The following is a 22,500-nucleotide window of genomic DNA, read 5'->3' on the forward strand; positions in this document are numbered from 1 at the left end:
AAGTACTCAGATATTTTACTTAAGTAAAAGTAGCAATACAACAGTATAAAAATACTCTGTTATAAGTAAAAGGCCTGTGCACAAAATGTTTCTTGAGTAAAAGTACAAAAGTATTGGTATCAAAATAGACTTAAAGTGCCAAAAGTAAAAGTACTAAAATACTTGAAAATAGCAGATCTACAAGCTCACAACGCGTCACGATGCGACGCGTTGTGAGCTTGTAGATCTGCTATTTTCAAATAGCCTATGAATGAAATAGGGCTAAAGTGGTTCATGTCTGTTTTATAATGTAATGATTTATATCTGCAAAGTAACTTGTAACTAAAGTTTTCAAATAATTGTAGTGGAGCAAAAGTACAAGTATTGAAAATTAGAAATACTCCAGTAAAGTAAAAAATATCTCAAAATTGTACTTAAGTACAGTACTTGAGTAAATGTACTTAGTTAATTTACACCACTGTTCATTTTAAAACTAGGATAAGTTTTAACCACGTAAACCCTATATACTTCACTGATCAGTATTGATACTGTGAGATATACATTAACGTGTGTGTGTGTGTGTGTGTGTGTGTGTGTGTGCGTGTGCGTGTGTGTGTGTGCGTGTGCGTGCATCAGTGGGTACATTCTGTGCGTGCACCAGTGCCAACAACAACACATACTGGTGTCTGAGGACCATCAATGACACGCACAACTTCCTGTTCTGTGAGTTCGCTACCGGCTTCCTGGAATACTTTGACCTGAACTCTGACCCCTATCAGGTACGCACGTACACACACACACACACACACACACACACACACACACACACACACACACACACACACACACGTTTTAACACTGTTTTGCCAAATGCTCTCTTTAGCTCTTTCTTTCACTTTTTCTCTTTTCTTTCTCTTGCTTTCTCTACAATTTAGAGAACATATTATGTACTGTATCTATTTATATTTTATTGCCTATATTGCCTTTTAGAGGTGTTCATCTCATGATACGCGATGAACGATCTGATCAAGTGAAACCACACGCCATTTCTCTTTTTGTTCTTTGCAAAACATTTTATTAAAGTCTGTTAGGGAATTTCACAGTACGCCCATGTTATCATGTGAGAGATTTATCTGTTTTTCTCAGTTTAAACGGCTAGATTTATAAACATTTATGGTTTTGCTGTATGTTTTACTGTATGTTACTACTGTAGAACAGGGTCCTATACATGGCTCCTATCATTTTAGGCTTTTATGAAGTTTTCCGTCTTTCTTATAAAACCCAGAGTGTTTGGTGGTGTGTTACAATGTGTGTTTGGTGGTGCGTTGTCAATGATTGACAAAACAACAGAGGAACACAAAGTGAGTTTTGTTTGATTGAGTTACAAGCGAAACACAGATCGTGCGATTTTTCATTTCAACAGGACTGATGGAACAGTAATGACAGCTACATGTTGATAAATAAAGTGTGTGTGTGTGTGCGTGTGCGTGTGCGTGTGTAGCTGTTGAATGCGGTCAGCTCTTTGGAGCGTGTGGTTTTAAATCAGCTTCATGTTCAGCTGATGGAGCTGAGAGGCTGCAGAGGACAGAGGCAGTGTAACCCCCACACAGGTAACACACACACACACACACACACACACACACACACACACACACACACACACACACACACACACACACACACACACACACACACTCACACACATTAAACACTGGTTTACCTATTTTGGAACACCGACCTTCTCTGCCCCTTCAATTCCACTCATACCCAGACCTGCCAACCTCCATGCATTTTGACATCAAATTATGTTGGTATGATTTGACCTTCCATCCAACTTTAATTACCTAGTCGTGCGACGGAAATGCTCACAATGCTTTGCATACCGATGCATTGTGAGTTTGTCGATCTGCTATTTTCCCCATTTCAATTTTGTATTATTATTATTATAACTTTTTTTTAAATGTTCGCCTACAATGACGAGCCCAAAATTGACTGACTGAAATATAGAGTGTTTGTTCAGTAACAGGGGTTTCCCTGTCTTTAAATACATGTTCAGGTCGGGATACTCCAGGAGGACAGAAACAAGACAGCTATGAAGACTACAGGTACACACACACACACACACACACACACACACACACACCACACACACCACGCACACACACAGTGTGTAACAGTGTGTAACAGTGTGTTTTATGTGTGTATCAGGCTGTCTGAGAAGAGGAAGTGGCTGCGAGTGAAGAAGCCTTCATCATCTAGAAACCTGTGAGTCATCCTCCCCTTACGGGTCCATTTGGTTCCATTTGGTTCCAGAGTTATGGGGGGTTTTGCAATTAACCCATTAAGACTTGAAGAATCATCTGTGTCATTTTTTGATTTTAGCTAAAAAAGCATTATTTTACCCTTTGGCTATTAAAAAATAGCAGATATACAAGCTCATAGCGCGGCACCGAGTGCCGCGCTATGAGCTTGTAGATCTGCTATTTTTGAAAAATCGTGAAAATGTGTGCAAATCTTTGAATATTATTTTTAAAGCAGACATTTTTATTTTTGCTTCTGGGGGGTCCCTGGAACAAACTATTTTGAGATGGGGGTCGGCGGCCAAATACATATAATTTAGGGGGTCCTTGACATGAAAAAGTTTGAGCACCACTGATATAGAAACCTTTTCAGAAAACTGTTGGGATTTAGGAGACATGTAGAATCGGCTTCAGGTCTTAATGGGTTAAAACATTTGAGAAGCACTGGTCTAGAGCATTAATATATCATATTAATCATATGTCACATTAATATATATATATATGAATAGTCTTAACATCTCCCTGACCCCAGCATGTTTCAGTAAGACAGAGTAAATCAATATGATAGTGTGATATTAGATTGTTTATGAATACAGCTTTAGATGACCGAGATCTCATGTTTAAGAGTTTCATGATTTATATTATATATAAATATGTAATATTATATTAATATATTTATTTATTATCATTTCATTATCCTGTTTTGTTTTACTATTGCAGTGGTGGTGTTAATGTGGAATAGGTTTGTATGTATAATCTCTTTTCGTTTTACTTTTGATTCAGTTGATTTAACAACTTATAATACTTGCTTGGCTAGAGTCCCCCAGGGCTCTATGTTAGGCTCCCTCCTGTTTTCCCTCTATGCTAAATATCTCTGCCCAAAATAGCAGATCTACAAACTCACAAAACGTGAGCTTGTAGATACTGTATTTTCTCTGAATGTTCGACCTCAGAATCGAGACATGCGGGTTCATGTGGTTAAGTGGTTGGAGGGGCAGGTGCTGGGGTATTCGTTTGAACCTTTATGCCTGTCTGTCTGTCTGTCTGTCTGTCTGTCTGTTGGAATGGCTACCTGTCTGTCTGCATATGCATTAGAACACCGTTTCCCAAACAGTGGGTTGGGACCCATTTGTGGGTCGCGGATTAAAAAAAAATGATCTGAATCTTCTGCCTTAAATTGATAGTTTACGGTGTAGATGGACAGCAAACAGGGAGAGAGAGATGGGGAGAGACATGCAGTAAAGATTGTCGGGAACGGGACTTGAACCCGCGATGCACTGTCAGGCTACGTTAGAGCCTGACCGTGGATCTATTTTTATGGGTCGCGAGTAAACTTTTTTTTTTTCTTCTCCTTTTATTTTTGTTTCCTACATTAAAAAAAATATATATCTCAAAAGTAATAAAAAAATACAAAATAAAATGAATTCCATAGATTAAAAAAAGGAAAGAAAAACCTTTAAGCTGCTATTTTCACCAGTTTGTGTCCCGGCGGGAATCCGGGATTTCTCCTTTTTCTCTGGAAATATTGTATCATTTACACACACACACACACACACACACACACACACACACACACACACACACACACACACACACACACACACACACACACACACACACACACACACACACACACACGCCACTCAGACTGGCGTAAAATTGCATCTGTTAACTGTGTGTGTGTGTGCGTGCGTGTCTCTCCAGAGGTCAGATCTGGGATGGCTGGGAAGGTTAGATCATCTGACTCCGCCCCCAAACCCTGCCAGACCGTGAAGCCAGGCAACCAACGCCAGGCCGATCACGCCCCCACGTCTTCAGGCAGCCAACCAGATTTGTCTTTGTTTTGTGACATCATTAGCTCCACCCACCCTGCTGCTCAGGGACATGACTCCTCCTCCTATCATCATTATGCCACGCCCCCTCTGAGGAGGAAGACCATGATGATGATTATGATGAAGACACATCCTCTCCTCTCCCCTCTCCTCTCCTCTCCTCTCCTCTCCTCTCCTCTCCTCTCCTCTCCTCTCCTCTCCTCTCCCAGAGGCCATATTGTTTAATGTTAGTGTGTTTCTAATCTTTGTAAAAGTTCTTATTGTTACTAAAGAGGAACACACATTGTGACATCACTTCCTCCGTTGCTGTGATGTACAGTAATTGTTGTTTTCTAAACTAACTGTGAACGACTTCTTTACTGACAATGGGACTACAATGTTTATGTATGACAACAACACTGTTACCATGACGACCATGCTGAAGGTTACAGTAAGATGGTGACCACAACAAGACACAGCTCTTCATGGACACGTTGTCTGTTTTTAGGTCAGTGGACCTTAACCCTAACCTTTTTAAATTCAAGGACCCCCAGTTTGATATGGATTAGGCCAGTGGTTCTCAAACTTTTCAGGCCGCGACCCCCCAAAATAAAATAAAATAAAGGAAATTGAACCGGGGACCACCCACCCTGACAAGCACTTGGAATTGTAGGAGTTGAGGCGTTACATTTAGTTTGACACGGATAAATATTGTTAAAATAGCTGCTCTACAAGCTCAGAACGCCTCCCATTGCGAGGCGTTGTGAGCTTGTGGATCGTCTATTTTCATTTTATGCCTCTTTCTTAGGGAATATTTGTCAATTTGGCCAATTTTAGTATAGTTTGTTGACTGCTTTTGATGCAGTAAGGGTCTTATTGGTATTACTATTATTATTGTTTAGGTATTAAAAAGGTCTTAAAGGTCCTTAAATTGTCACTTTAGAAATGTGCACTTATACTTATACTGTATGTTGGTCTGTCTACTGTTAAGTGAGATAACAATGTTGCACATTTAGCAAATCAGTTGGGGACCCTGCAGGGGGTCCAGACCCACAGTTTGAGACCCACTGTTGTAGGGTAGTGGTTCTCAATTGTTTTCATGTCAAGGACCCCCAAATGAATATGTATTTAGCCGTGGTGAACCCCATCTGAAAATATTTTATGCCAATTTTCTAAAGCACTTAAGCCCTACGCACACTTTGTTGGACCACAAATAGCAAAGATCTACAAGCTCACAATGTGTGTTGTGAGCTTGTAGATCTATTTGAGCTTATTTTGTCATAAAAAAGTTGAAAGATTTGGACACATTTTGACACATTTTGACACATTGTGACACATTTTGATTTGGACACATTTTGACACATTTTGAAAATGCCCACAACGGACACATGGGGGTTGATGTGGTTAAGATTTTTTTTAAATTAAATTGCTAAAATAGTGATATAATCAAATAGACAGTCTACATTTTATAAAAGGGTAAATGCATGTATTTAATTCATTCTGACCAGAAGCCGGTATAAAACATCCTCCACCGGACATAACAATTAATGACCAGAGGGGCTGGGGGGGATATCAAGAGCAGAAGCATGGATTGCCCCCCATCGCCCCCCAGTAAATACAACCCTGAACTAAAGCATCTTCCATTCATCCTGTTTGTTTCATATGAACCACTAAAGCGACACAGTTCTGTAATGTTGCAGGACTCATCACTAGCATGCTGCTACACCACACTGGCTTAGAGAGTCCATTCACAAGGTTACGAGAGAAAGAGAGAGAGACAGAGAGAAAGACAAGGAGAGAGAAAGAGAGACTTGCTTTCCATGGCGCTTAAGACTGTCAATGGGTGTTTGCATAAAAATACAAAGCAGCTTTTTTAAATGTTCAATGTTTTTATAACTGTCTAAAATGAAGGAAACACAGCACATTTTCAGCTATAAGGCCAACTATCAAGAAATAGATATTATAAAAGCCTTTTGAAATGCTTAATATATTTAAAAATATATATATTTTAAATGTAGTGAAGAAAGTAGTCAACTTCACTTATGCTTGCATAATGCATGGACGCAAGCGCATTTAAAATACAAATGTTGCTATTTGAATATTATATTTGGAATTTTAAATGGCTTTTATATACTCTCAATCTTTTTCCTGATGAGGTTCGATCTTATACCGTAGATCACATTTTAGGCCGGGATCACAGTGGTGGTGGTGGGCAGTAGACACTGAAACATCAATGACTGGTTTGAAAAATCCAGTTTCTGCATTAAACTCAGCATCTCCCTTTCATGTTCACTTGTTCCCTTTTTTGCACTTCTCTCTCATACCTCCTATGATCTGCCACCATCACACCACTGACAGACAGATGTCACACCAAAGATGACAGGTGACCTCACCTCAGAGCTCAAACGGTTAAACCAGTAAACACAACTAAATACATGACAGACATATAATTAAACTAATTCAAACACCTCGTTCGTCGTATTCTGAACATCCGGTACACTGTATACACTATATAAGATTACATTTCTGGGCCTTTTTAGCTGGAGGCCCCAGGGTAGTCTGCAGCACACTCTATATGAAACCGAACTTTTTTCATCTTCATCAGGGCTCGCTGAACCGAACAAAGTTCTTAAAGGGCAAATAATATTTTATACTTACTACGGTAGGGCTCCGAGTTCTGAACGGCAGACTCCGCCTACTCTTTAGTCTGCCTAGGAACACAGTGGCTCCCTTGAGCCACTTAAGAATTGTGTACAGCACTGGAACAGTGTTTTTTACCACCTGGGTCTCCACTTGTTTTCTTCATCACCCTCTGACATGCTTTGGCACATTTGTCACAGAGGTTTTTTTTTTTTTTCATTTCTTGCGACGACAGGTAGAGTTTATGGTCACTCAGAGAGGTGTTTGTACCTCTTAACCTCCTTAAGCAACCTCTCCTCAAAACTATCCCATGTTCACTGCTGGCAGAATCAAGCCTTGGGCAAAATGTGGACACGAAACAAAACTAAAAACACGGACTAGAGCAGTGGTTCTCAACCTTTTTAATATCAAAGAACCCCTTAAACCCCCAGAGTTACAGACAAGTAAGGGTCCATTTGGAACCCTCTGAAGGAATCCTGAGGATCTTTTTGAGTCTTTGAGAACCACTAGTCTAGAGGGTGGACATGTTTACAAACTAGTCAATATCTAGACAACAATATCAGTTGCTTTTAAAAAAAGAATTACATGGAAATTATTTAAAATTAGAAAAGTTCTCCATGACTGCTGAATAGGAGACTGGGTTGAAGAATCATGGCATCACAAGTGGAGGAAGTTGCTAGTTGTACATACTGTACTTGGTAAAATATTGGCCTATACATGTATGCATTGTAAATGTCTAGCATTCACAACCAACTATACTTGCAATGCTCTGGAACCCTTTGTACTGTTAACTGTGAAATTAAATGTATATTGATGATACAGTAAGTGTCCCTGCATTCGTTTATATGGAGTTTTCTTCGGTGAGCAGTGTACATGAAGTTTGAAGTGACTTACATTAGCGACTAATGCAAGTGATGACGTAAACAAGCAAGCAGTGGCCAGCACTGACATATCTGAAGAGTAATGTGAATACTTAGAGGAGGTATAAGTGATATGTTTTGTGTTAGAAGAAGTGATAAATAGCTCTATATTCTGATAGCAATCAAATCGAAACCAACATCTAACACTGCTGCTGCTGTGTGTGTGTGTGTGTGTGTGTGTGTGTGTGTGTGTGTGTGTGTGTGTGTGTGGAGGTGGTTTGGTGTTTGGGGGTTTCTGTTTTGTTTCCATGCAGGGAAACAAAAAAAGCACTGTGCAACCAGCCACACAGAGACATGGTCACATTTTGATAACTCAGTATATTCATACAGTATTTAACTAGAAATCATGTGAAGTGTTATTTTGATATAGTTCATCAAGACAGGAGAGGCATATACAAGTCTCCAAGATGTCTACAGATATTTATGCCATTCCAGACTTGACAAAGAAGGTGAGACAGAGAGATGGAGACAGAGGAGAGAGGAGGGACAGGGAGGACAGGGGACAGATGGAGGAGATGGTGGTGGACATCTACGAGAGCGTAGATTTCATCAGAAGCAGTGATGTCTCTGGACCACAGGAGGACGTGAGGGACAATGCAACAGGAAGTCACAGTCGGGGTGAGTTTGACTGCGTTGTGAAATGTTATCAAGATGATTTGTCTGTTTCAAAGAGGGGAAAAGAGTTGATTGTACAAGTCCAGGCATTTTATGCAAAAATGGGGGTCAACCTCAAAACAAATCCAACAGTGCATGTCTTAGGGCTGCACAATTAATCACATTTTGGCTTCCACCACAATCAAATTAACATGATCTCTGATTATCGTCTCATTACGTCAACTAGTGAGGTTCAAGAGTTTAATCACATCCATCATGCAGGTGCAATGAAAGGAGTGAAAGACGTTATGTTTTGCCTATAGGAGATGCACTGAAGTGCAAAGATGTGTTAACAGGAAAGAGGCACAATGTTAAAGTGAAAGCAGTGCTCTGTTGATTTAATTTTAATAACATGAACCCATTTTATTTTTATTATTTAGCAGGAATGTACAGTAGCACAACATGAATGTGAAAGTTATGTTAATTGATGAAAAAGATTTTTGTCACAAAACTCAATGAGTAATCGTGATAAGTAATACACAGTGCACTAAATGACCTGGTGCAGGCCTGGCGCCAGGATGAAATGACTGAGGGTGTAGTTGAAAATTGTGAGGGTGCACACCAGTCGCACAGCATGCACACGCGCGAAAATTTGGTTATTCTCGCGGATTGTGGCAGTTTTTTGGCGTTTTTTTGTTACTTTATTTCGGTTTTAGGGTTAGGTTAGGCTTATGTTATTTAATTCTTATTTTTGCCTGATTTTACCAATTTCTTTCAAAAAAAATATTATAAAAAAATAAAATTTCATTTTTTTTTCCGTCCCCAAAATAAACTGAGGGGGCACAATTTGAAACTGAGGGTGCCAGGCCCCCTCAGGCCCCCCCGTGGCGCCGGGCCTGACCTGGTGACCTAAGATGATGCGTCAATGTTGTCAGTTACTGGGAAGTCAGAGGTCAAAAATTCCACAGAAAAGGGAGCTAGAATCTCAAGAAGGGGAAGTGTGCCAGATTGCCTGGTTGATTCATCAGTATTGGGAAATGTGCCCATTTAATGGCATGTGTCTGCTCACTCATATAAATGCTACAAATCAGTGCATGAGTTTAATATAGAAGGTTGGATAAAGTAAGAGAATGGGATAGGAATAGACCAGCTCTGGACCACCTAGCATATTTCAAGCAATCTTCAAGGGCCACCCCACCCCACCTTTTAATTTCAAGCCCCCCCCCACCACCACACACACACACACAATATGCCTATTATTTCAAATATTTTCTTACATTTGATGGACTACAATGTTTATGTATGACAACAACACTGTTACCATGACGACCATGCTGAAGGTTACAGTAAGATGGTGACCACAACAGGACACAGCTCTTCATGGGCACGTTGTCTGTTTTTAGGTCAGTGGACCTTAACCCTAACCTTTTTAAATTCAAGGACCCCCAGTTTGATATGGATTAGGCCAGTGGTTCTCAAACGTTTCAGGCCGCGACCCCCCAAAATAAAAGAAAAGAAAGAAAATTGAACCGGGGACCACCCACCCTGACAAGCACTTGGAATTGTAGGAGTTGAGGCGTTACATTTAGTTTGACACGGATAAATACTGTTAAAATAGCTGCTCTACAAGCTTAGAAGAACGCCTCCCATTGCGAGGCGTTGTGAGCTTGTAGATCATGCCTCTTTCTTAAGGAATATTTGACAATTTGGCCAATTTTTGTATAGTTTGTTGACTGCTTTTGATGCAGTAATGGTCTTATTGGTATTACTATTATTATTTGTTAGGCATTAAAAAGGTCTTAAAGGTCCTTAAATTGTCACTTTAGAAATGTGCACTTATACTTATACTGTATGTTGGTCTGTTTACTGTTGAGTGAGATAACAATGTTGCACATTTAGCAAATCAGTTGGGGACCCTGCAGGGGGTCCAGACCCACAGTTTGAGACCCACTGTTGTAGGGTAGTGGTTCTCAATTGTTTTCATGTCAAGGACCCCCAAATGAATATGTATTTGGCCGCGGTGAACCCCATCTGAAAATATTTTATGCCAATTTTCTAAAGCACTTAAGCCCTACACAATTTGTCGTACCACAAATAGCAAAGATCTACAAGCTCACAATGTGTGGTGTGAGCTTGTAGATCTATTTGAGCTTATTTTGTCATAAAAAAAGTTGAAAGATTTGGATACATTTTGACACATTTTGAAAATGCCCACAATGGGGACATGGGGGTTGATGTGGTTAAGATATTTTTTTAATTAAATTGCTAAAATAGAGCTACAGATATTTATGCCATTCCAGACTTGACAAAGAAGGTGAGACAGAGAGATGGAGACAGAGGAGAGAGGAGGGACAGTGAGGACAGGGGACAGATGGAGGAGATGGTGGTGGACATCTACCAGAGCGTAGATTTCATCAGACGCAGTGATGTTGTCTCTGGACCACAGGAGGACGTGAGGGACAATGCAACAGGAAGTCACACTCAGGGTGAGCTTGACTGCATTGTGAAATGTTATCAAGATGATTTGTCTGTTTCAAAGAGAGGAAAAGAGTTGATTGTACAAGTCCAGGCATTTTATGCAAAAATGGGGGTCAACCTCAAAACAAATCCAACAGTGCATGTCTTAGGGCTGCACAATTAATCACATTTTGGCTTCCACCACAATCAAATTAACATGATCTCTGATTATCGTCTCATTACGTCAACTAGTGAGGTTCAAGAGTTTAATCACGTCCATCATGCAGGTGCAATGAAAGGAGTGAAAGACGTTATGTTTTGCCTATAGGAGATGCACTGAAGTGAAAAGATGTGTTAACAGGAAAGAGGCACAATGTTAAAGTGAAAGCAGTGCTCTGTTGATTTAATTTTAATAACATTAACCCATTTTATTTTTATTATTTAGCAGGAATGTACAGTAGCACAACATGAATGTGAAAGTTATGTTAACTGATGAAAATGATTTTTGTCACAAAACTCAATGAATAATCGTGATAAGTAATACACATAAAAAAATAAAAATAAATCCCCCGATTTTTTAAACCCTTTTTTCACCCGGTGCCCTGGGGACTTATGATGAAATATTATTTAAAGATATTTTAATTTGATACATTTAACAAAATGTATTTATTTACATTTTAAAACGTTTTCCCGTGGACCACCTGTAATTATGCCATGGAACACTAGTGGTCCATAGATAGACCATTGGTTGAGAAACAGTGTTATAAAACATTTTGAATATTTATTAGTTCTTATAACTATAATTATACAGTGTTATAAGTATGTTTATAACGCATTATATAGATATGGGATACCGAAAAACTAATCTTAGCCCACATATCCCCACCCAACACCACAGCGGTGGTCCCCAGGGTGATTTTTAGTCAGGGTGGTGGTCCCTGCTTCTCAATCAGTTGAAAACCCCTGTCATACAGTGTTCGGTTTTCGAGATAATTGTAGATTTTAAAATAGTGTGGATGGCGGCCTTCATGCAATTCCTTAAAACTTGTTTCCCTCTCATTCAGGACATATTTAGGACACAAATGCAGTTGAGTTTGTAAAACCAAAACTTATCAAGTGTAAGGTATTTTGGAGATAATGTTGGTCAGTTCAAAGCACTTTGGTCTGGTCAGGTATAGCTAATGGGGCTTGTAGTCTTTTTTTCTGAGTCGCTACTGTATATCTAGTAGCTGTGCTTTCTGTTGCAGGACAGCGCTCTAAAACAGTGATAAGTTCTCTCAGAGCTGTTGCTGTGTGTCTGGGGATGCTGTGTCTTATCCTGATGGGTGTGATAGTAGTCCTGGTCATGTACTGTGAGTATTCCACCATGTCACAAAACATCCACTTCACTCACTCTGGAATTCTATTGCCTGAATCTTTTATCTGTAGAAAACTACAAAGGTCACCATATCCCAAACCTTGATGTAACCTTTTTTTACTTAAAGCAAAGTATAGTTTTCTGCTCCAAGATATTTTTTCCACACTGATGCTTCACTTCATCATTTGTGTTTATCATCACTTTTTTTGTCCTTTGCAGATCATTTAGCTAATGATCAGAAGAATGACAACGACCGGATCTGGGAGAAAGACCAACTGAAGACCAACCTGACCCTGGAGAAAGACCACCTAGAGGCCAGATATAAGAACCTGACCTTGGAGAAAGACCGCTTAGAGACCAGACATGAGAAGATGACCCTAGAGAGAGACCAGCTAAAACATGATATAAACCAGCTTAAGAAAGAGACGGCAGGTGAAAGTTTAGACTGTAAGCCTTTTTGAAGGAATATTATTAGTGTATTATGATTGATATTTTCATTACAAGAGAAGTAGCCTACCCAGTCAGCTGGTACTATATATGTACTATCACGTCTGTACCTGTTACTATTACAATATACTATGGTACCAGTTGTAGTACTTGGAGCCCAGTCTATGACGTCAATACTGTGACATCGTCATAATGACGCACCAACTTGGGAGAGTTCTGTGATATAAGTGCCGTCACACATTTCAATCAATCAGCAAAGCCAGGTGAAGCACGCGCGCAGAGAGACAAAGATTCCAGGAATTTATCAAGACTAGGGCGATGCCCGAATGCATGCCCTAAAGGTTAGGGCCTAACCCAAGGGCTAAACACATTTTCTTTTAGTTTTTATCTTCTTCAGGCTGAAAGCGAGGGACAATGGGCCCTAACTTGCACGTATTATATCATCATATATCGTATTTTACTATTTTGAAAAACATTTTAAAATAGTTCAACTAGCCGATCTACATCAACACGTGAGCTTGTAGATCAGCTAGATTTGACTAGCCTGGTAAACCCGACGGGACTTTTGAGACAGCCATACCCAAAATGGGTTGCCTTTTTCGGGTACAATGGTGTCACTGCCCGCCCCTACCGGTTCTCTAATTATTTTTTTTTAAATAGGCTTTGTCATGATTAATTGACCACATATATGAAGTTAAACAACTAAATTCTATCCAAACGATATCTTATAAGTAAATTCCGTGCCTCAAAATAGAAGTTAGAGAGCTTTTTGAAGTAAAAAAATAGCGGAGAATTGGCCGCACAAGAAAAAGATGGCTGCCGTTCGTGTTTTGGGCTCACTCGAACTCGCCACCTGATTGGCCAACGTAAGCTGTCAATCACAGAACAATGAGCGACGACGCTGATAGGCCCGGCCGTTTGGCATACAGAGCCAATATTGCAGAAAGGCGGATCATGCCAGACTCACTCCTGAAATGAAATGGAATTGAGATTTCCGGAGGGAGGGTTTACCAGGCTAAGATTTGACCCCAATATTGAACTATCTTATTACAAACGTGTTTTGCTACGAGTTTCAATAATATTGTAGGCTTTATTGTGGGCAAAGCTGCATAGATCACCATCACATATGTTATTTCCTCATACGTCATAGATTCCGTACTGTATTCACATTGTACCACAGAAACCTCGCCTGAATATGTAGTCATAAATGATATACATCATAGATAACTGATGTCATAGCCTAGCCCAGGTCTACCTTTGACCACTGTATCTTCTGGCAAACCCTAACTCTTTTTATTTAATTTTTAAATGAAAAAAAAAATATGTAGACGTACTGTGCATGAAATGTCCTACTATTACTATCACTCAATGACTCTACTAATATGATTTTTCTCTGCAAGTCTGCATGATGATGGAGTGTATGGTTTTGCCTCACAATCAAATCATGTCATTCTGCGTAACTTAAGTAATCACTTACTGCATTTGCAATTAAGTATCATTTAATTGCAAATGCATCAGTAAAACTCTTGTTTGATGTTTAGTTACGCCGTGTTCCAGTGGATGGAAGAAGTTTGGATGCAGCTTTTATTGCACATCTACTGGATGGAAAACTTGGGATGAAAGTAGAAAAGAATGTCTGAGGACAGGAGCAGATCTGGTGGTCATTGACAGTAAAGAAGAACAGGTCAGTGTGAAACCTGTTCAATCAAGTGTAATTCCTTGAATACAGTGAAGACCTCAATGTAGAGAAAATGTATTGATCATAGTTCAATCATTTACAAACCATCAGGAATTCATTGGAGGATTGACCCGTAGTAGAGGATCATGGATTGGTTTGAAAAGGTCTAATGACAAATGGACGTGGGTGAATGGAACAGCACTGACAACACAGTGAGACATTTTAAATGTTTTCCTATTGTAATTCTATCAAAGTCACTGTACTCTGTGTGGAGTTTGCATGTTCTCCCCGTGTCTCCTAGGGTAGTTAATACCCTCACAAAAACATGTAGTAATCCTGGTCACTATACTGCCTCCCCCTGGTCAGCCGGGGCGCCTGATGGAGGGGAAGGGAACTGGTTGGAATAACATGTTCCTTCCACGCGCTACGTCCAACCAGGGAAACTCCCCCCTGTCAGGTGACAAGAAGGTCAGTTGGCTCTCATGCATTGAAGGAGGCATGAGCTCGGCCCTGGCCTCCCTAGGCTGGTGGGGGGAGTGTAGTGCCCAGGATCACTTAGCAAATTGGCCCCGGGTGAAAAAAGGGTTACAAAATCAAGGGATAAAAATTAAAGAAAAGTCACTGTATGTGAGTGACTGAGATGATGTGGTTAAACATACATGTTCTTTACTCTGCAGGTACTGGGCCAGTGGATATCCTGTTAACTTTGTAGACTGGGACTGTGCATACTACTTGCACAAGGATGGAGGATGGCGTAATAAGGAATGTTCAAATACTCAAGATGCAAAAACCCTGATCTGTGAGAAGTGACGTTCCTCTTAACTTCATTGATTTAAATCCAGCTTAGTATTCTGCTTTTAAGTTTTAAGTTAAACCTAGTAATTAGCAATGAAACTCTTGTACCCTTAATCATATTAACACAAACCACCAACTATTATGTCTTAGCATGGTTATTAATTTAGCTCTTTATGGACAAAGTTAATGTTTACACCTCATCAATTTTGAAGTGAGGAACACAATGTGAGATTGTTGTTAATTGACTACAGTTCAATCATCCTTCAACACCATTGTGTCTCTCATCACCAAGCTCAGAGAGACAGGATTCAACACTGCCCTGTGTAACTGGATCCTGGACTTTTGACTAGGGATGGGACAATAATTGTTAGTATCGTTGGTATCCTTTTGCACGATAACAAACACTCACAATAATCATATTGTTGATATTTTACATTATGGTGAAATTGTCCATCATGCTTTTTTCCGTCCACACCAAATCTCTTTGCCTCTCTCTAATCTCTCTTAATGTTCCCCTCAGAATATGGATACTGTGGTGCAAGTGGTTATTCAAAGTCCCATCCCTAGTTCTGACAGACAAAGCCCAGGTCACATTTTACATCTATGTACATGCAGTTTAACCACTTTCAACCTGCTGTCCCTATGTTGAGCATTCCACATTATAGATGGACATTTTCAGTAGGCTAATGGTCAACATTAAAAAAGAAATATTCTCACAAAGCTTGTCACCATGTGAGTATGAATACATTTTACTTTATTTGATTCTATTTTTGCTACATATACTATTTTGTACTGTTTTTAATGTCTTTTTAATTTGATCTTTTTTATCTTTTCATATTTTTATTGTTGTCATTCTGTTGAGGATGTTTAAAGCAGCACTATGTAACTTTTTAACAACTATATAGCATATTATGTCCCACAAAATAAAAAACAATTTAAGCAATAACAAACATTCTTCCATAAATGTATAGACTCAGGGGGGTCCCTGTATTACTATGTATAGGGGAGACAATGGGCCTCACTCACTTAGCTCGTTTATCGGCCTTTACGCAGCTTTCCACGTTAAGAGTCTGATTCATCAAAAGAAATGTGTCCGTGGATTGTGACAGACGTACACTCTTTCTCACGTCTGCTTGGGATCAGACTTACAGTATATGCCTCAAACCTTCCGTATAATGTTATTAGAATGCCTTATTCTTCATGCAAAATCAATTGCAATAGTGCCAAACCTCAAATAAAATCTGTATGTACTATTTTTATAACTATAAGTAATAATTATTGAGCAAAATTACATTTTTTTTTGACTAAAATGCTCTTACTATGGGGCACATGTGTTTGAAAGGGCACTTTGGGCATCAGGGAAAAAGGGTCAGGTGTTCAAGCCCCCCCCCCCCCTCTGCACGTGCCTCCCATAGACAATTGTGAAACGGGGGTCCGTGAAATAAAAAAGGTTGAGAGTCACTGATGTAGTAAGAGCGGTGGTGTGTATGAAGGTAGTTGCAGTAATAGGTGGTGTTTCTAGCTCACAGCAGCAGGGGGCGAAGTTTTACTTCAGAGCCTCATCAGCAGACCTGCCATCTGCAGCAGAGAGTTGATGCCCTCACACACCTTCATGTGGGTGTAACCCATCTCCTCCACACACACGTACACGCACATGCAAACGCACACACACACACACACAAACAAACACACACACACACACACACACACACACACACACACACACACACACACACACACACACACACACACACACACACACACACACACACACACACACTCATCACTGACTTCTTGGAATTGTGTATGTGTGTACGTGTCTATAATATGTACATTGTTGTTTATACAGACATTTGTGGTGCTTTTTTTTCTTCTCTTTTTTTAACTTGGTTGATGTGGTTTTTCTCTGGTACATCTGCTTCTTAGAATGCATCCTCCACCTGGGCCCTCATACTAATAGCGTGACAAAGTTTGGTGGGTTTTGTCAGCAGGATGTGTAGGAGCTAAAAAAATATATTTGTGTGGGTGGAAGGGAGGACTATAGGTCCTCTTAAATGAAAATGCTCTTTGGTCCACTCTCCACTGAAACAAACATAATTTAAGTGATTTTGTTTGGTACAGTATGCACAATACATAATGTATTTGTTTACTTTCTGTATACTTGGATACATTTCTGTATACAATGAATAAAATGTATACAAATCTTTTGAAAATAGCAGATCTACAAGCTCACAATATGTCGCATCGCGGCGCATTGTGAACTCAAATGGCCGAAATATATATATGGCTGAAGTGGTTCATGCATGTTTTGTAATAATAATCAAAATCTATAAAGTAACTACTGTAGTAACTCAAGTTTTCAAATAATTGTAGTGGAGTAAAAGTACATTATTTGTGACAATATTATTGAAACTCGTAGCAAAACACGTTTCTCTGAGATGTAGGGGAGTAGAAGTAAAAGTACTGAAAATTGGAAATACTCCAGCAAAGTAAAAATACCTCAAAACTGTACTTAAGTACAGTACTTGAGTAAATGTACTTAGTTACTTTACACCACTGGTGATTGTATTTGTGTGTGTGTTTTATTTTATTTCATCTTATTTTTTTTGCCAGGAAAATCACTTTGAGACCAGGCTCTCTTTGCTTACACTTACTTACTGCTCAAGTGTCTGCCATGTTACACCACATGTGAACAATATATTTATTGTTGTGTTACTGTAAAAACAGCAGTGCTGCAGGACTGCAGTGAATCAAGACCTAGAGCGGTCATCTTAGAAACTGTAGGTTCCCGATACGATACCCAGATCCTACTGGCTGTGTGTCGCAGTGCCCTTGACCAAGACAATGAACCTGCTCCTAATGAGCAGGTTGATGTCTTGCATATAGTTTCCCCCACTGCCTGTGTGCATGTAATGCACATTGTAAAGTGCTTTTAATGGTCAGAAAGGCTAGAAAGGTGCTGTAAAAATGCTGTCCATTTATCATTTTAGGCCTAGTCAGGCCTGGAATTTCATCTTTTTAGGGGCAAGGCCAAATGCCAGGACAGCAAGGACATCAAATAAAACACTGATATTAAGTCCACTGAAATAATTAATTATGTTTTGAAGTTGTGAAGGAATGTTTATTAAATACGTATTAATAACTATCAGTTAAATACATTAATGATTGGTATTTACAAATTACCAATATTTTAACAAACTCCTGAAAAGGAGTTAGAAAGTTCATACTCAGAGTCGCTGGACTGGTTTGAAGATGGTGATGGGGACTCAGGAGGAGTAATTCAGAATCTCAACAAAAGACACTGTTTAGAGAAAAACACTTAGATTTAACTGTAATTCTATACTCTGTCTGATGACCTTATGTACTGTAACTGTTGGCCCAACAGCGTGTGCATGTGATTGTATGTTATATGTGTCATGTACGCGGTGTCTCAAAAGTCACATAGACTCTCTGAGTTGCCTTTGCACCTGGCAAACGTTCGATTGAGCTATTTTTGAGCATCCTTTTTGTCTTCCTTTTTGTCACCTTTCTGGCACTCTACGCTCTTGTAAGGGCCTATAGTTCCGTTGTATGTGTCCTTCTCTGACCACAAACGGCTCACGTCCTGTTCTATAGCAGCAGGATGTAGTCTCTGTGAAGACTACAGGAAAGAGACAAAGCATGCAGAGTAGTTGTTGTACTTGGTAGCAGTGGCACGGGAAGGGGGGGGGGGCTGTAGGGGCTGCAGCCCCCCTGGTGGTTTTGTAAATTAAAAAAATATATTTTTTTTTTAAACACACATATATTAAAACAATGATGTATTTAACTTTGGGGAATAAAATATTTGTTGAAAAAGGTGAAAAAAAGTGAAAAATGTGAAAGAAAGAAATCGCGGGAAAAAAAAGTGAAAACAACAGCCAGCAGTTAAAGGCACTTCACATCCCATCAGATGCACAACCCAACCCCCATCTAGTCTCTCCATTCAGTAGAATGTGTTGGTCTAGCCCAGTGGTTCTCAACCTGTGGTTGCTGATTTTGGGGGGGTCTCCAGATGACCTTTTTAATACCTAAAAAATCAAAAAAGAAAGAAAGAAAAGAAAGAAAAAGACCATTACTGCATCAAAAGTAATCAACAAACTATACTATAAAAACATTGGCCAAATTGTCAAATAATATAAGATAAAGGCAAAAATTGTGAAAATAGCCAATCTACAAGCTGAGCTTGTAGATCTGATATTTTAACAATATTTATCTGTGGAACGGAGTCAAGAAAAATGGGGGTTGAAAAAGTTCAAATAGATTACTTTGGGGGGTCACAGCCAGAAAAGGTTGAGAACCACTGGTCTAGTCAATGAAGTGAAAGATCAAACTCTTTCGCAAGCCATCAGGAATCAGAATAGCCTAAAATCGTATCAGCGTCCATCTTCGTTTTTGTTTTTCCACCATTACAGGTTGATAGCCTTCATGTACGCATTCTATTATCCTCCTACTATCTTACTTTCTTAGGTTTTCTAAATCAAAGTATTCCATGGAAAAGTTAGAAAGGATGAATAGGAACTAAACAAAAGTTCTAACTAAAACTACTTATGCACACGTAAACCTAAATAAAATTAATCAAACAAAAAAGGAATATTCCGTAATGCTGGTCAAGCGTGTCTGTGTGCATTCGCACGCACATGCATATGACGTCATACAAAATACTCAGGGCATATCATTTTTTTTAAGGGCAGAAGGCCAAACTGAGGGGCAACGGTGGCCATGGCCTTCATGGCCTCCACTAAATCCCTGCCCTGGTCATAGTTACAGTGTGGATGGACACTCCATTAAACAGCAGATCCTGTGCAATGTAAAGCAAGTTCACAGTGCAGCTCAATGGATACACAATGACATAGAGTCTTAGACTGTATGAAATTTGAACTAAAATGATAACTGAAGTGACATATGCTTATTATTACAATGCAATGACCATCTAGTAAATGTTTTAATAATATATGAATTATATATGTCAATGCAAACATCACTTTTGTTTTTAAGGTAGCACGTAGGGTATGATAGGAGGCAGGATGTGGGGAGCTGGGTGAGTTTTGAATACGCTCTGTTTGCTGTCTTGAGAAAAAGGATAAAGTATGCGTTACAAACCACAAACTGATGTTCACACTCATTGTTTGTCACATCAATCAACACAACATACATTAATACTTATCGTTATTTTATCTACAATACCACAGTGTCACCACCAACATTATATTTACTCTCTAATCTGTTTCACAATGTTCCACAATCACAATGTCTTAATTGTCCAGTTGTTAGATCAAAGTTACAGCTACAGGGGTGGCACACGGGTTTGTGTGTGTGTGTGTGTGTGTGCGTGTGTGTGCGTGTGCGTGTGCGTGTGCGTGTGTGTGTGTGTGTGTGTGTGTGTGTGTGTGTGTGTGTGTGTGTGTGTGTGTGTGTGTGTGTGTGTGTGTGTGTGTGTGTGTGGTTACAGCTACAGGGGTGGCACACGGGTGTGTGTGTGTGTGTGTGTGTGGTTACAGCTACAGGGGTGGCACACGGGTGTGTGTGTGTATTAAAGTCAGACTAGAGCAGACGGCAGCTCAGAGTGCAACAGTGAAGACCAATGTAGGACAACACAGATATTGGACAATGTGAGTACGATAACATTTAAACATGCAGTATTTATAAATATATTACATTATATTTTAATCGGTAGCACACAAAACAACCAGTGATAAAACATTTATAAGCAATTTGTAGACAATAAACTGATCATTAAAAAAAAGTTTGTTTACATTTGTAAATTATTTATACATTTATACAAATGTATAAACATTTATAAGCTATTATTAAGTAGTGGATTATTCATGATTAAGCCATTTTTATACATGTGTAAATTATTATTAAATTATTTGTAACTAAAAGTTATATAATATTTCTAAGCAGTAGATAAAGAACTAATGATAGACTAACTCTTTATATAGGCTACATTAGTACAGGATATTCTAATAATATATAATAACATTGTAGAACATTTCGAATGATTTAAACATTATTTAGAACACATTAAAACATTATTTCTACTTAATTTTTTCATCATTAAATTTATTTTTATTTAATATGTAGGAAATCATTTGGAAATGATTTTTAAAGTGGCATATATTGAGTTTATTTGTGGTTTAGATGATTTCTTAAACATATATTAAGCCATGTTAAATCTTTGTTGTAGCCCAAGGCATTAACAAACCATTTATAATTTGTTATAACATATTTTGTAAATGTACAATTTAAAAACAATCTGGAGATCATTCTTTCCACATTATCAATTTTACTTGTAGATAGTTAGTGAAATGTATACCTCCATGTTTGCTCATGTTTAACATAAAGGATCTATAAACCTTTGGTAGATGTTATTGTGTGCCCTAATCTAAAGTGAAGACAATTCATTATTAATTGTTCTATTAATAACTGGCTTTCATGAGTGCAGACACGAAGCAACAAACCTCCGCACTGGTGGGCAGGCACTTTATCACTGCGCCACCTGACCCGAGTGCACATTTTATATCTTAATGAAATGTTTTATACTGTTATACTCTATACCGCTACTTGATGTCACAAGATGGATCCCAAATTGGGTAAATGTTTTACTAATCATTGTTAAACATGAAATAATAATGCATTTTCTTCACTTTAGATCAGGGCACACAATAACATCTACCAATTATTTATATGTTGTTTACGAATGTCTTACAAATAATTTATTAAAAATTAAATAATAATAAAGTCCTAGCTTTTGATCAGGGCTCACAATAACGATTTATATATTATTATATTCTTATATGTGTCTTACAAATCCTTTGATAAACAGGAAAGATAATTGCTTCGTGTCTGCCTGAAAGCAAGATAGTTTGCAACAGGTAAATAAAAAGTCCAAATTAACAGACAAATAATGTAAATGGTAAATGGTGCATTTTTATAGCGCTTTTATCCAAAGCGCTTTACATAGATTGTGCATTACGTTCACCCATTCACAAACACCGACACCGATGGCGGAGGAAACCATGCAAGGCACCAACCTGCTCATCGGGACCAATTAGGGGTTCAGTGTCTTGCTCAAGGACACTTTGACACTAACTCAGGGGGAGCCCGGGATCGAACTGGTTCCCAAGCGGCCGCTCTACCTCCTGAGCCACTGCCGCCCTGTGTCTTCACTTTAGATTAGGGCACACAATCTACCAATGATTTATATATGTTGTGTTAAACATGAACAAACATAGAGGTATACATTTCACTTAATTAATTAAGTGTAAAATTAATAAGTAATTCATAATCATTATCATTAATAAGTCAAATGTATCATGTGGAAAGAATGATCACCAGGTCATAATTTTTTTTATAAATTACAAAATATGTAATAATAATGTATAAATGGTTTGTTAATGCCTTGAGCTATACAACAAAGATTTATATCATTTAATAAATAATCTATAAACCATGAATAAACAAAATACACCACTTAAAATAATTTCCAAACAATTTCCTAAAT

General features: G+C 38.7%; 1 protein-coding gene, 1 long non-coding RNA gene and 1 pseudogene across 5 annotated transcripts in view; all 3 read left to right on the forward strand.

The window, feature by feature from the left end:
* LOC308096228 overlaps positions 1-7,549 on the forward strand; it is a 183,580-nt gene extending 176,031 nt beyond the window's left edge. Inside the window, exon 2 of the long non-coding RNA XR_013934128.1 lies at positions 6,491-7,549. This is a non-coding gene — a long non-coding RNA (uncharacterized lncRNA). The remainder of the gene's footprint in view (positions 1-6,490) is intronic.
* LOC308096202 (extracellular sulfatase Sulf-2-like) overlaps positions 1-7,549 on the forward strand; it is a 59,741-nt pseudogene extending 52,192 nt beyond the window's left edge. Inside the window, exons 20-24 of the transcript XR_013935136.1 lie at positions 616-758; positions 1,481-1,589; positions 2,036-2,084; positions 2,188-2,244; positions 3,984-7,549. The product of XR_013935136.1 is annotated as an extracellular sulfatase Sulf-2-like (transcript). The remainder of the gene's footprint in view (positions 1-615; positions 759-1,480; positions 1,590-2,035; positions 2,085-2,187; positions 2,245-3,983) is intronic.
* A 401-nt stretch (positions 7,550-7,950) lies between these two features.
* Positions 7,951-15,732, forward strand: LOC308096216 (C-type lectin domain family 12 member B-like). Of its 3 annotated transcripts, XM_080443553.1 has the most exons (7): positions 7,951-8,268; positions 10,545-10,730; positions 11,949-12,053; positions 12,278-12,490; positions 14,047-14,189; positions 14,295-14,395; positions 14,861-15,732. In XM_080443553.1, exons 1-7 carry the CDS (start codon positions 8,058-8,060, stop codon positions 14,991-14,993), a joined length of 1,092 nt encoding a protein of 363 aa, XP_080299679.1. In that variant the 5' UTR covers positions 7,951-8,057; the 3' UTR covers positions 14,994-15,732. The 3 variants fall into 3 exon arrangements, with proteins under 3 accessions (XP_080299679.1, XP_080299680.1, XP_080299681.1); XM_080443554.1 differs by lacking the exon at positions 14,295-14,395; XM_080443555.1 differs by lacking the exons at positions 14,047-14,189; positions 14,295-14,395.
* The last annotated feature ends 6,768 nt before the right edge of the window (positions 15,733-22,500 follow it).

The sequence above is a fragment of the Gymnoscopelus braueri genome (genome assembly GCF_963280865.1).
Source record: "Gymnoscopelus braueri genome assembly, chromosome: 12".
Lineage (NCBI taxonomy): Eukaryota > Metazoa > Chordata > Actinopteri > Myctophiformes > Myctophidae > Gymnoscopelus > Gymnoscopelus braueri.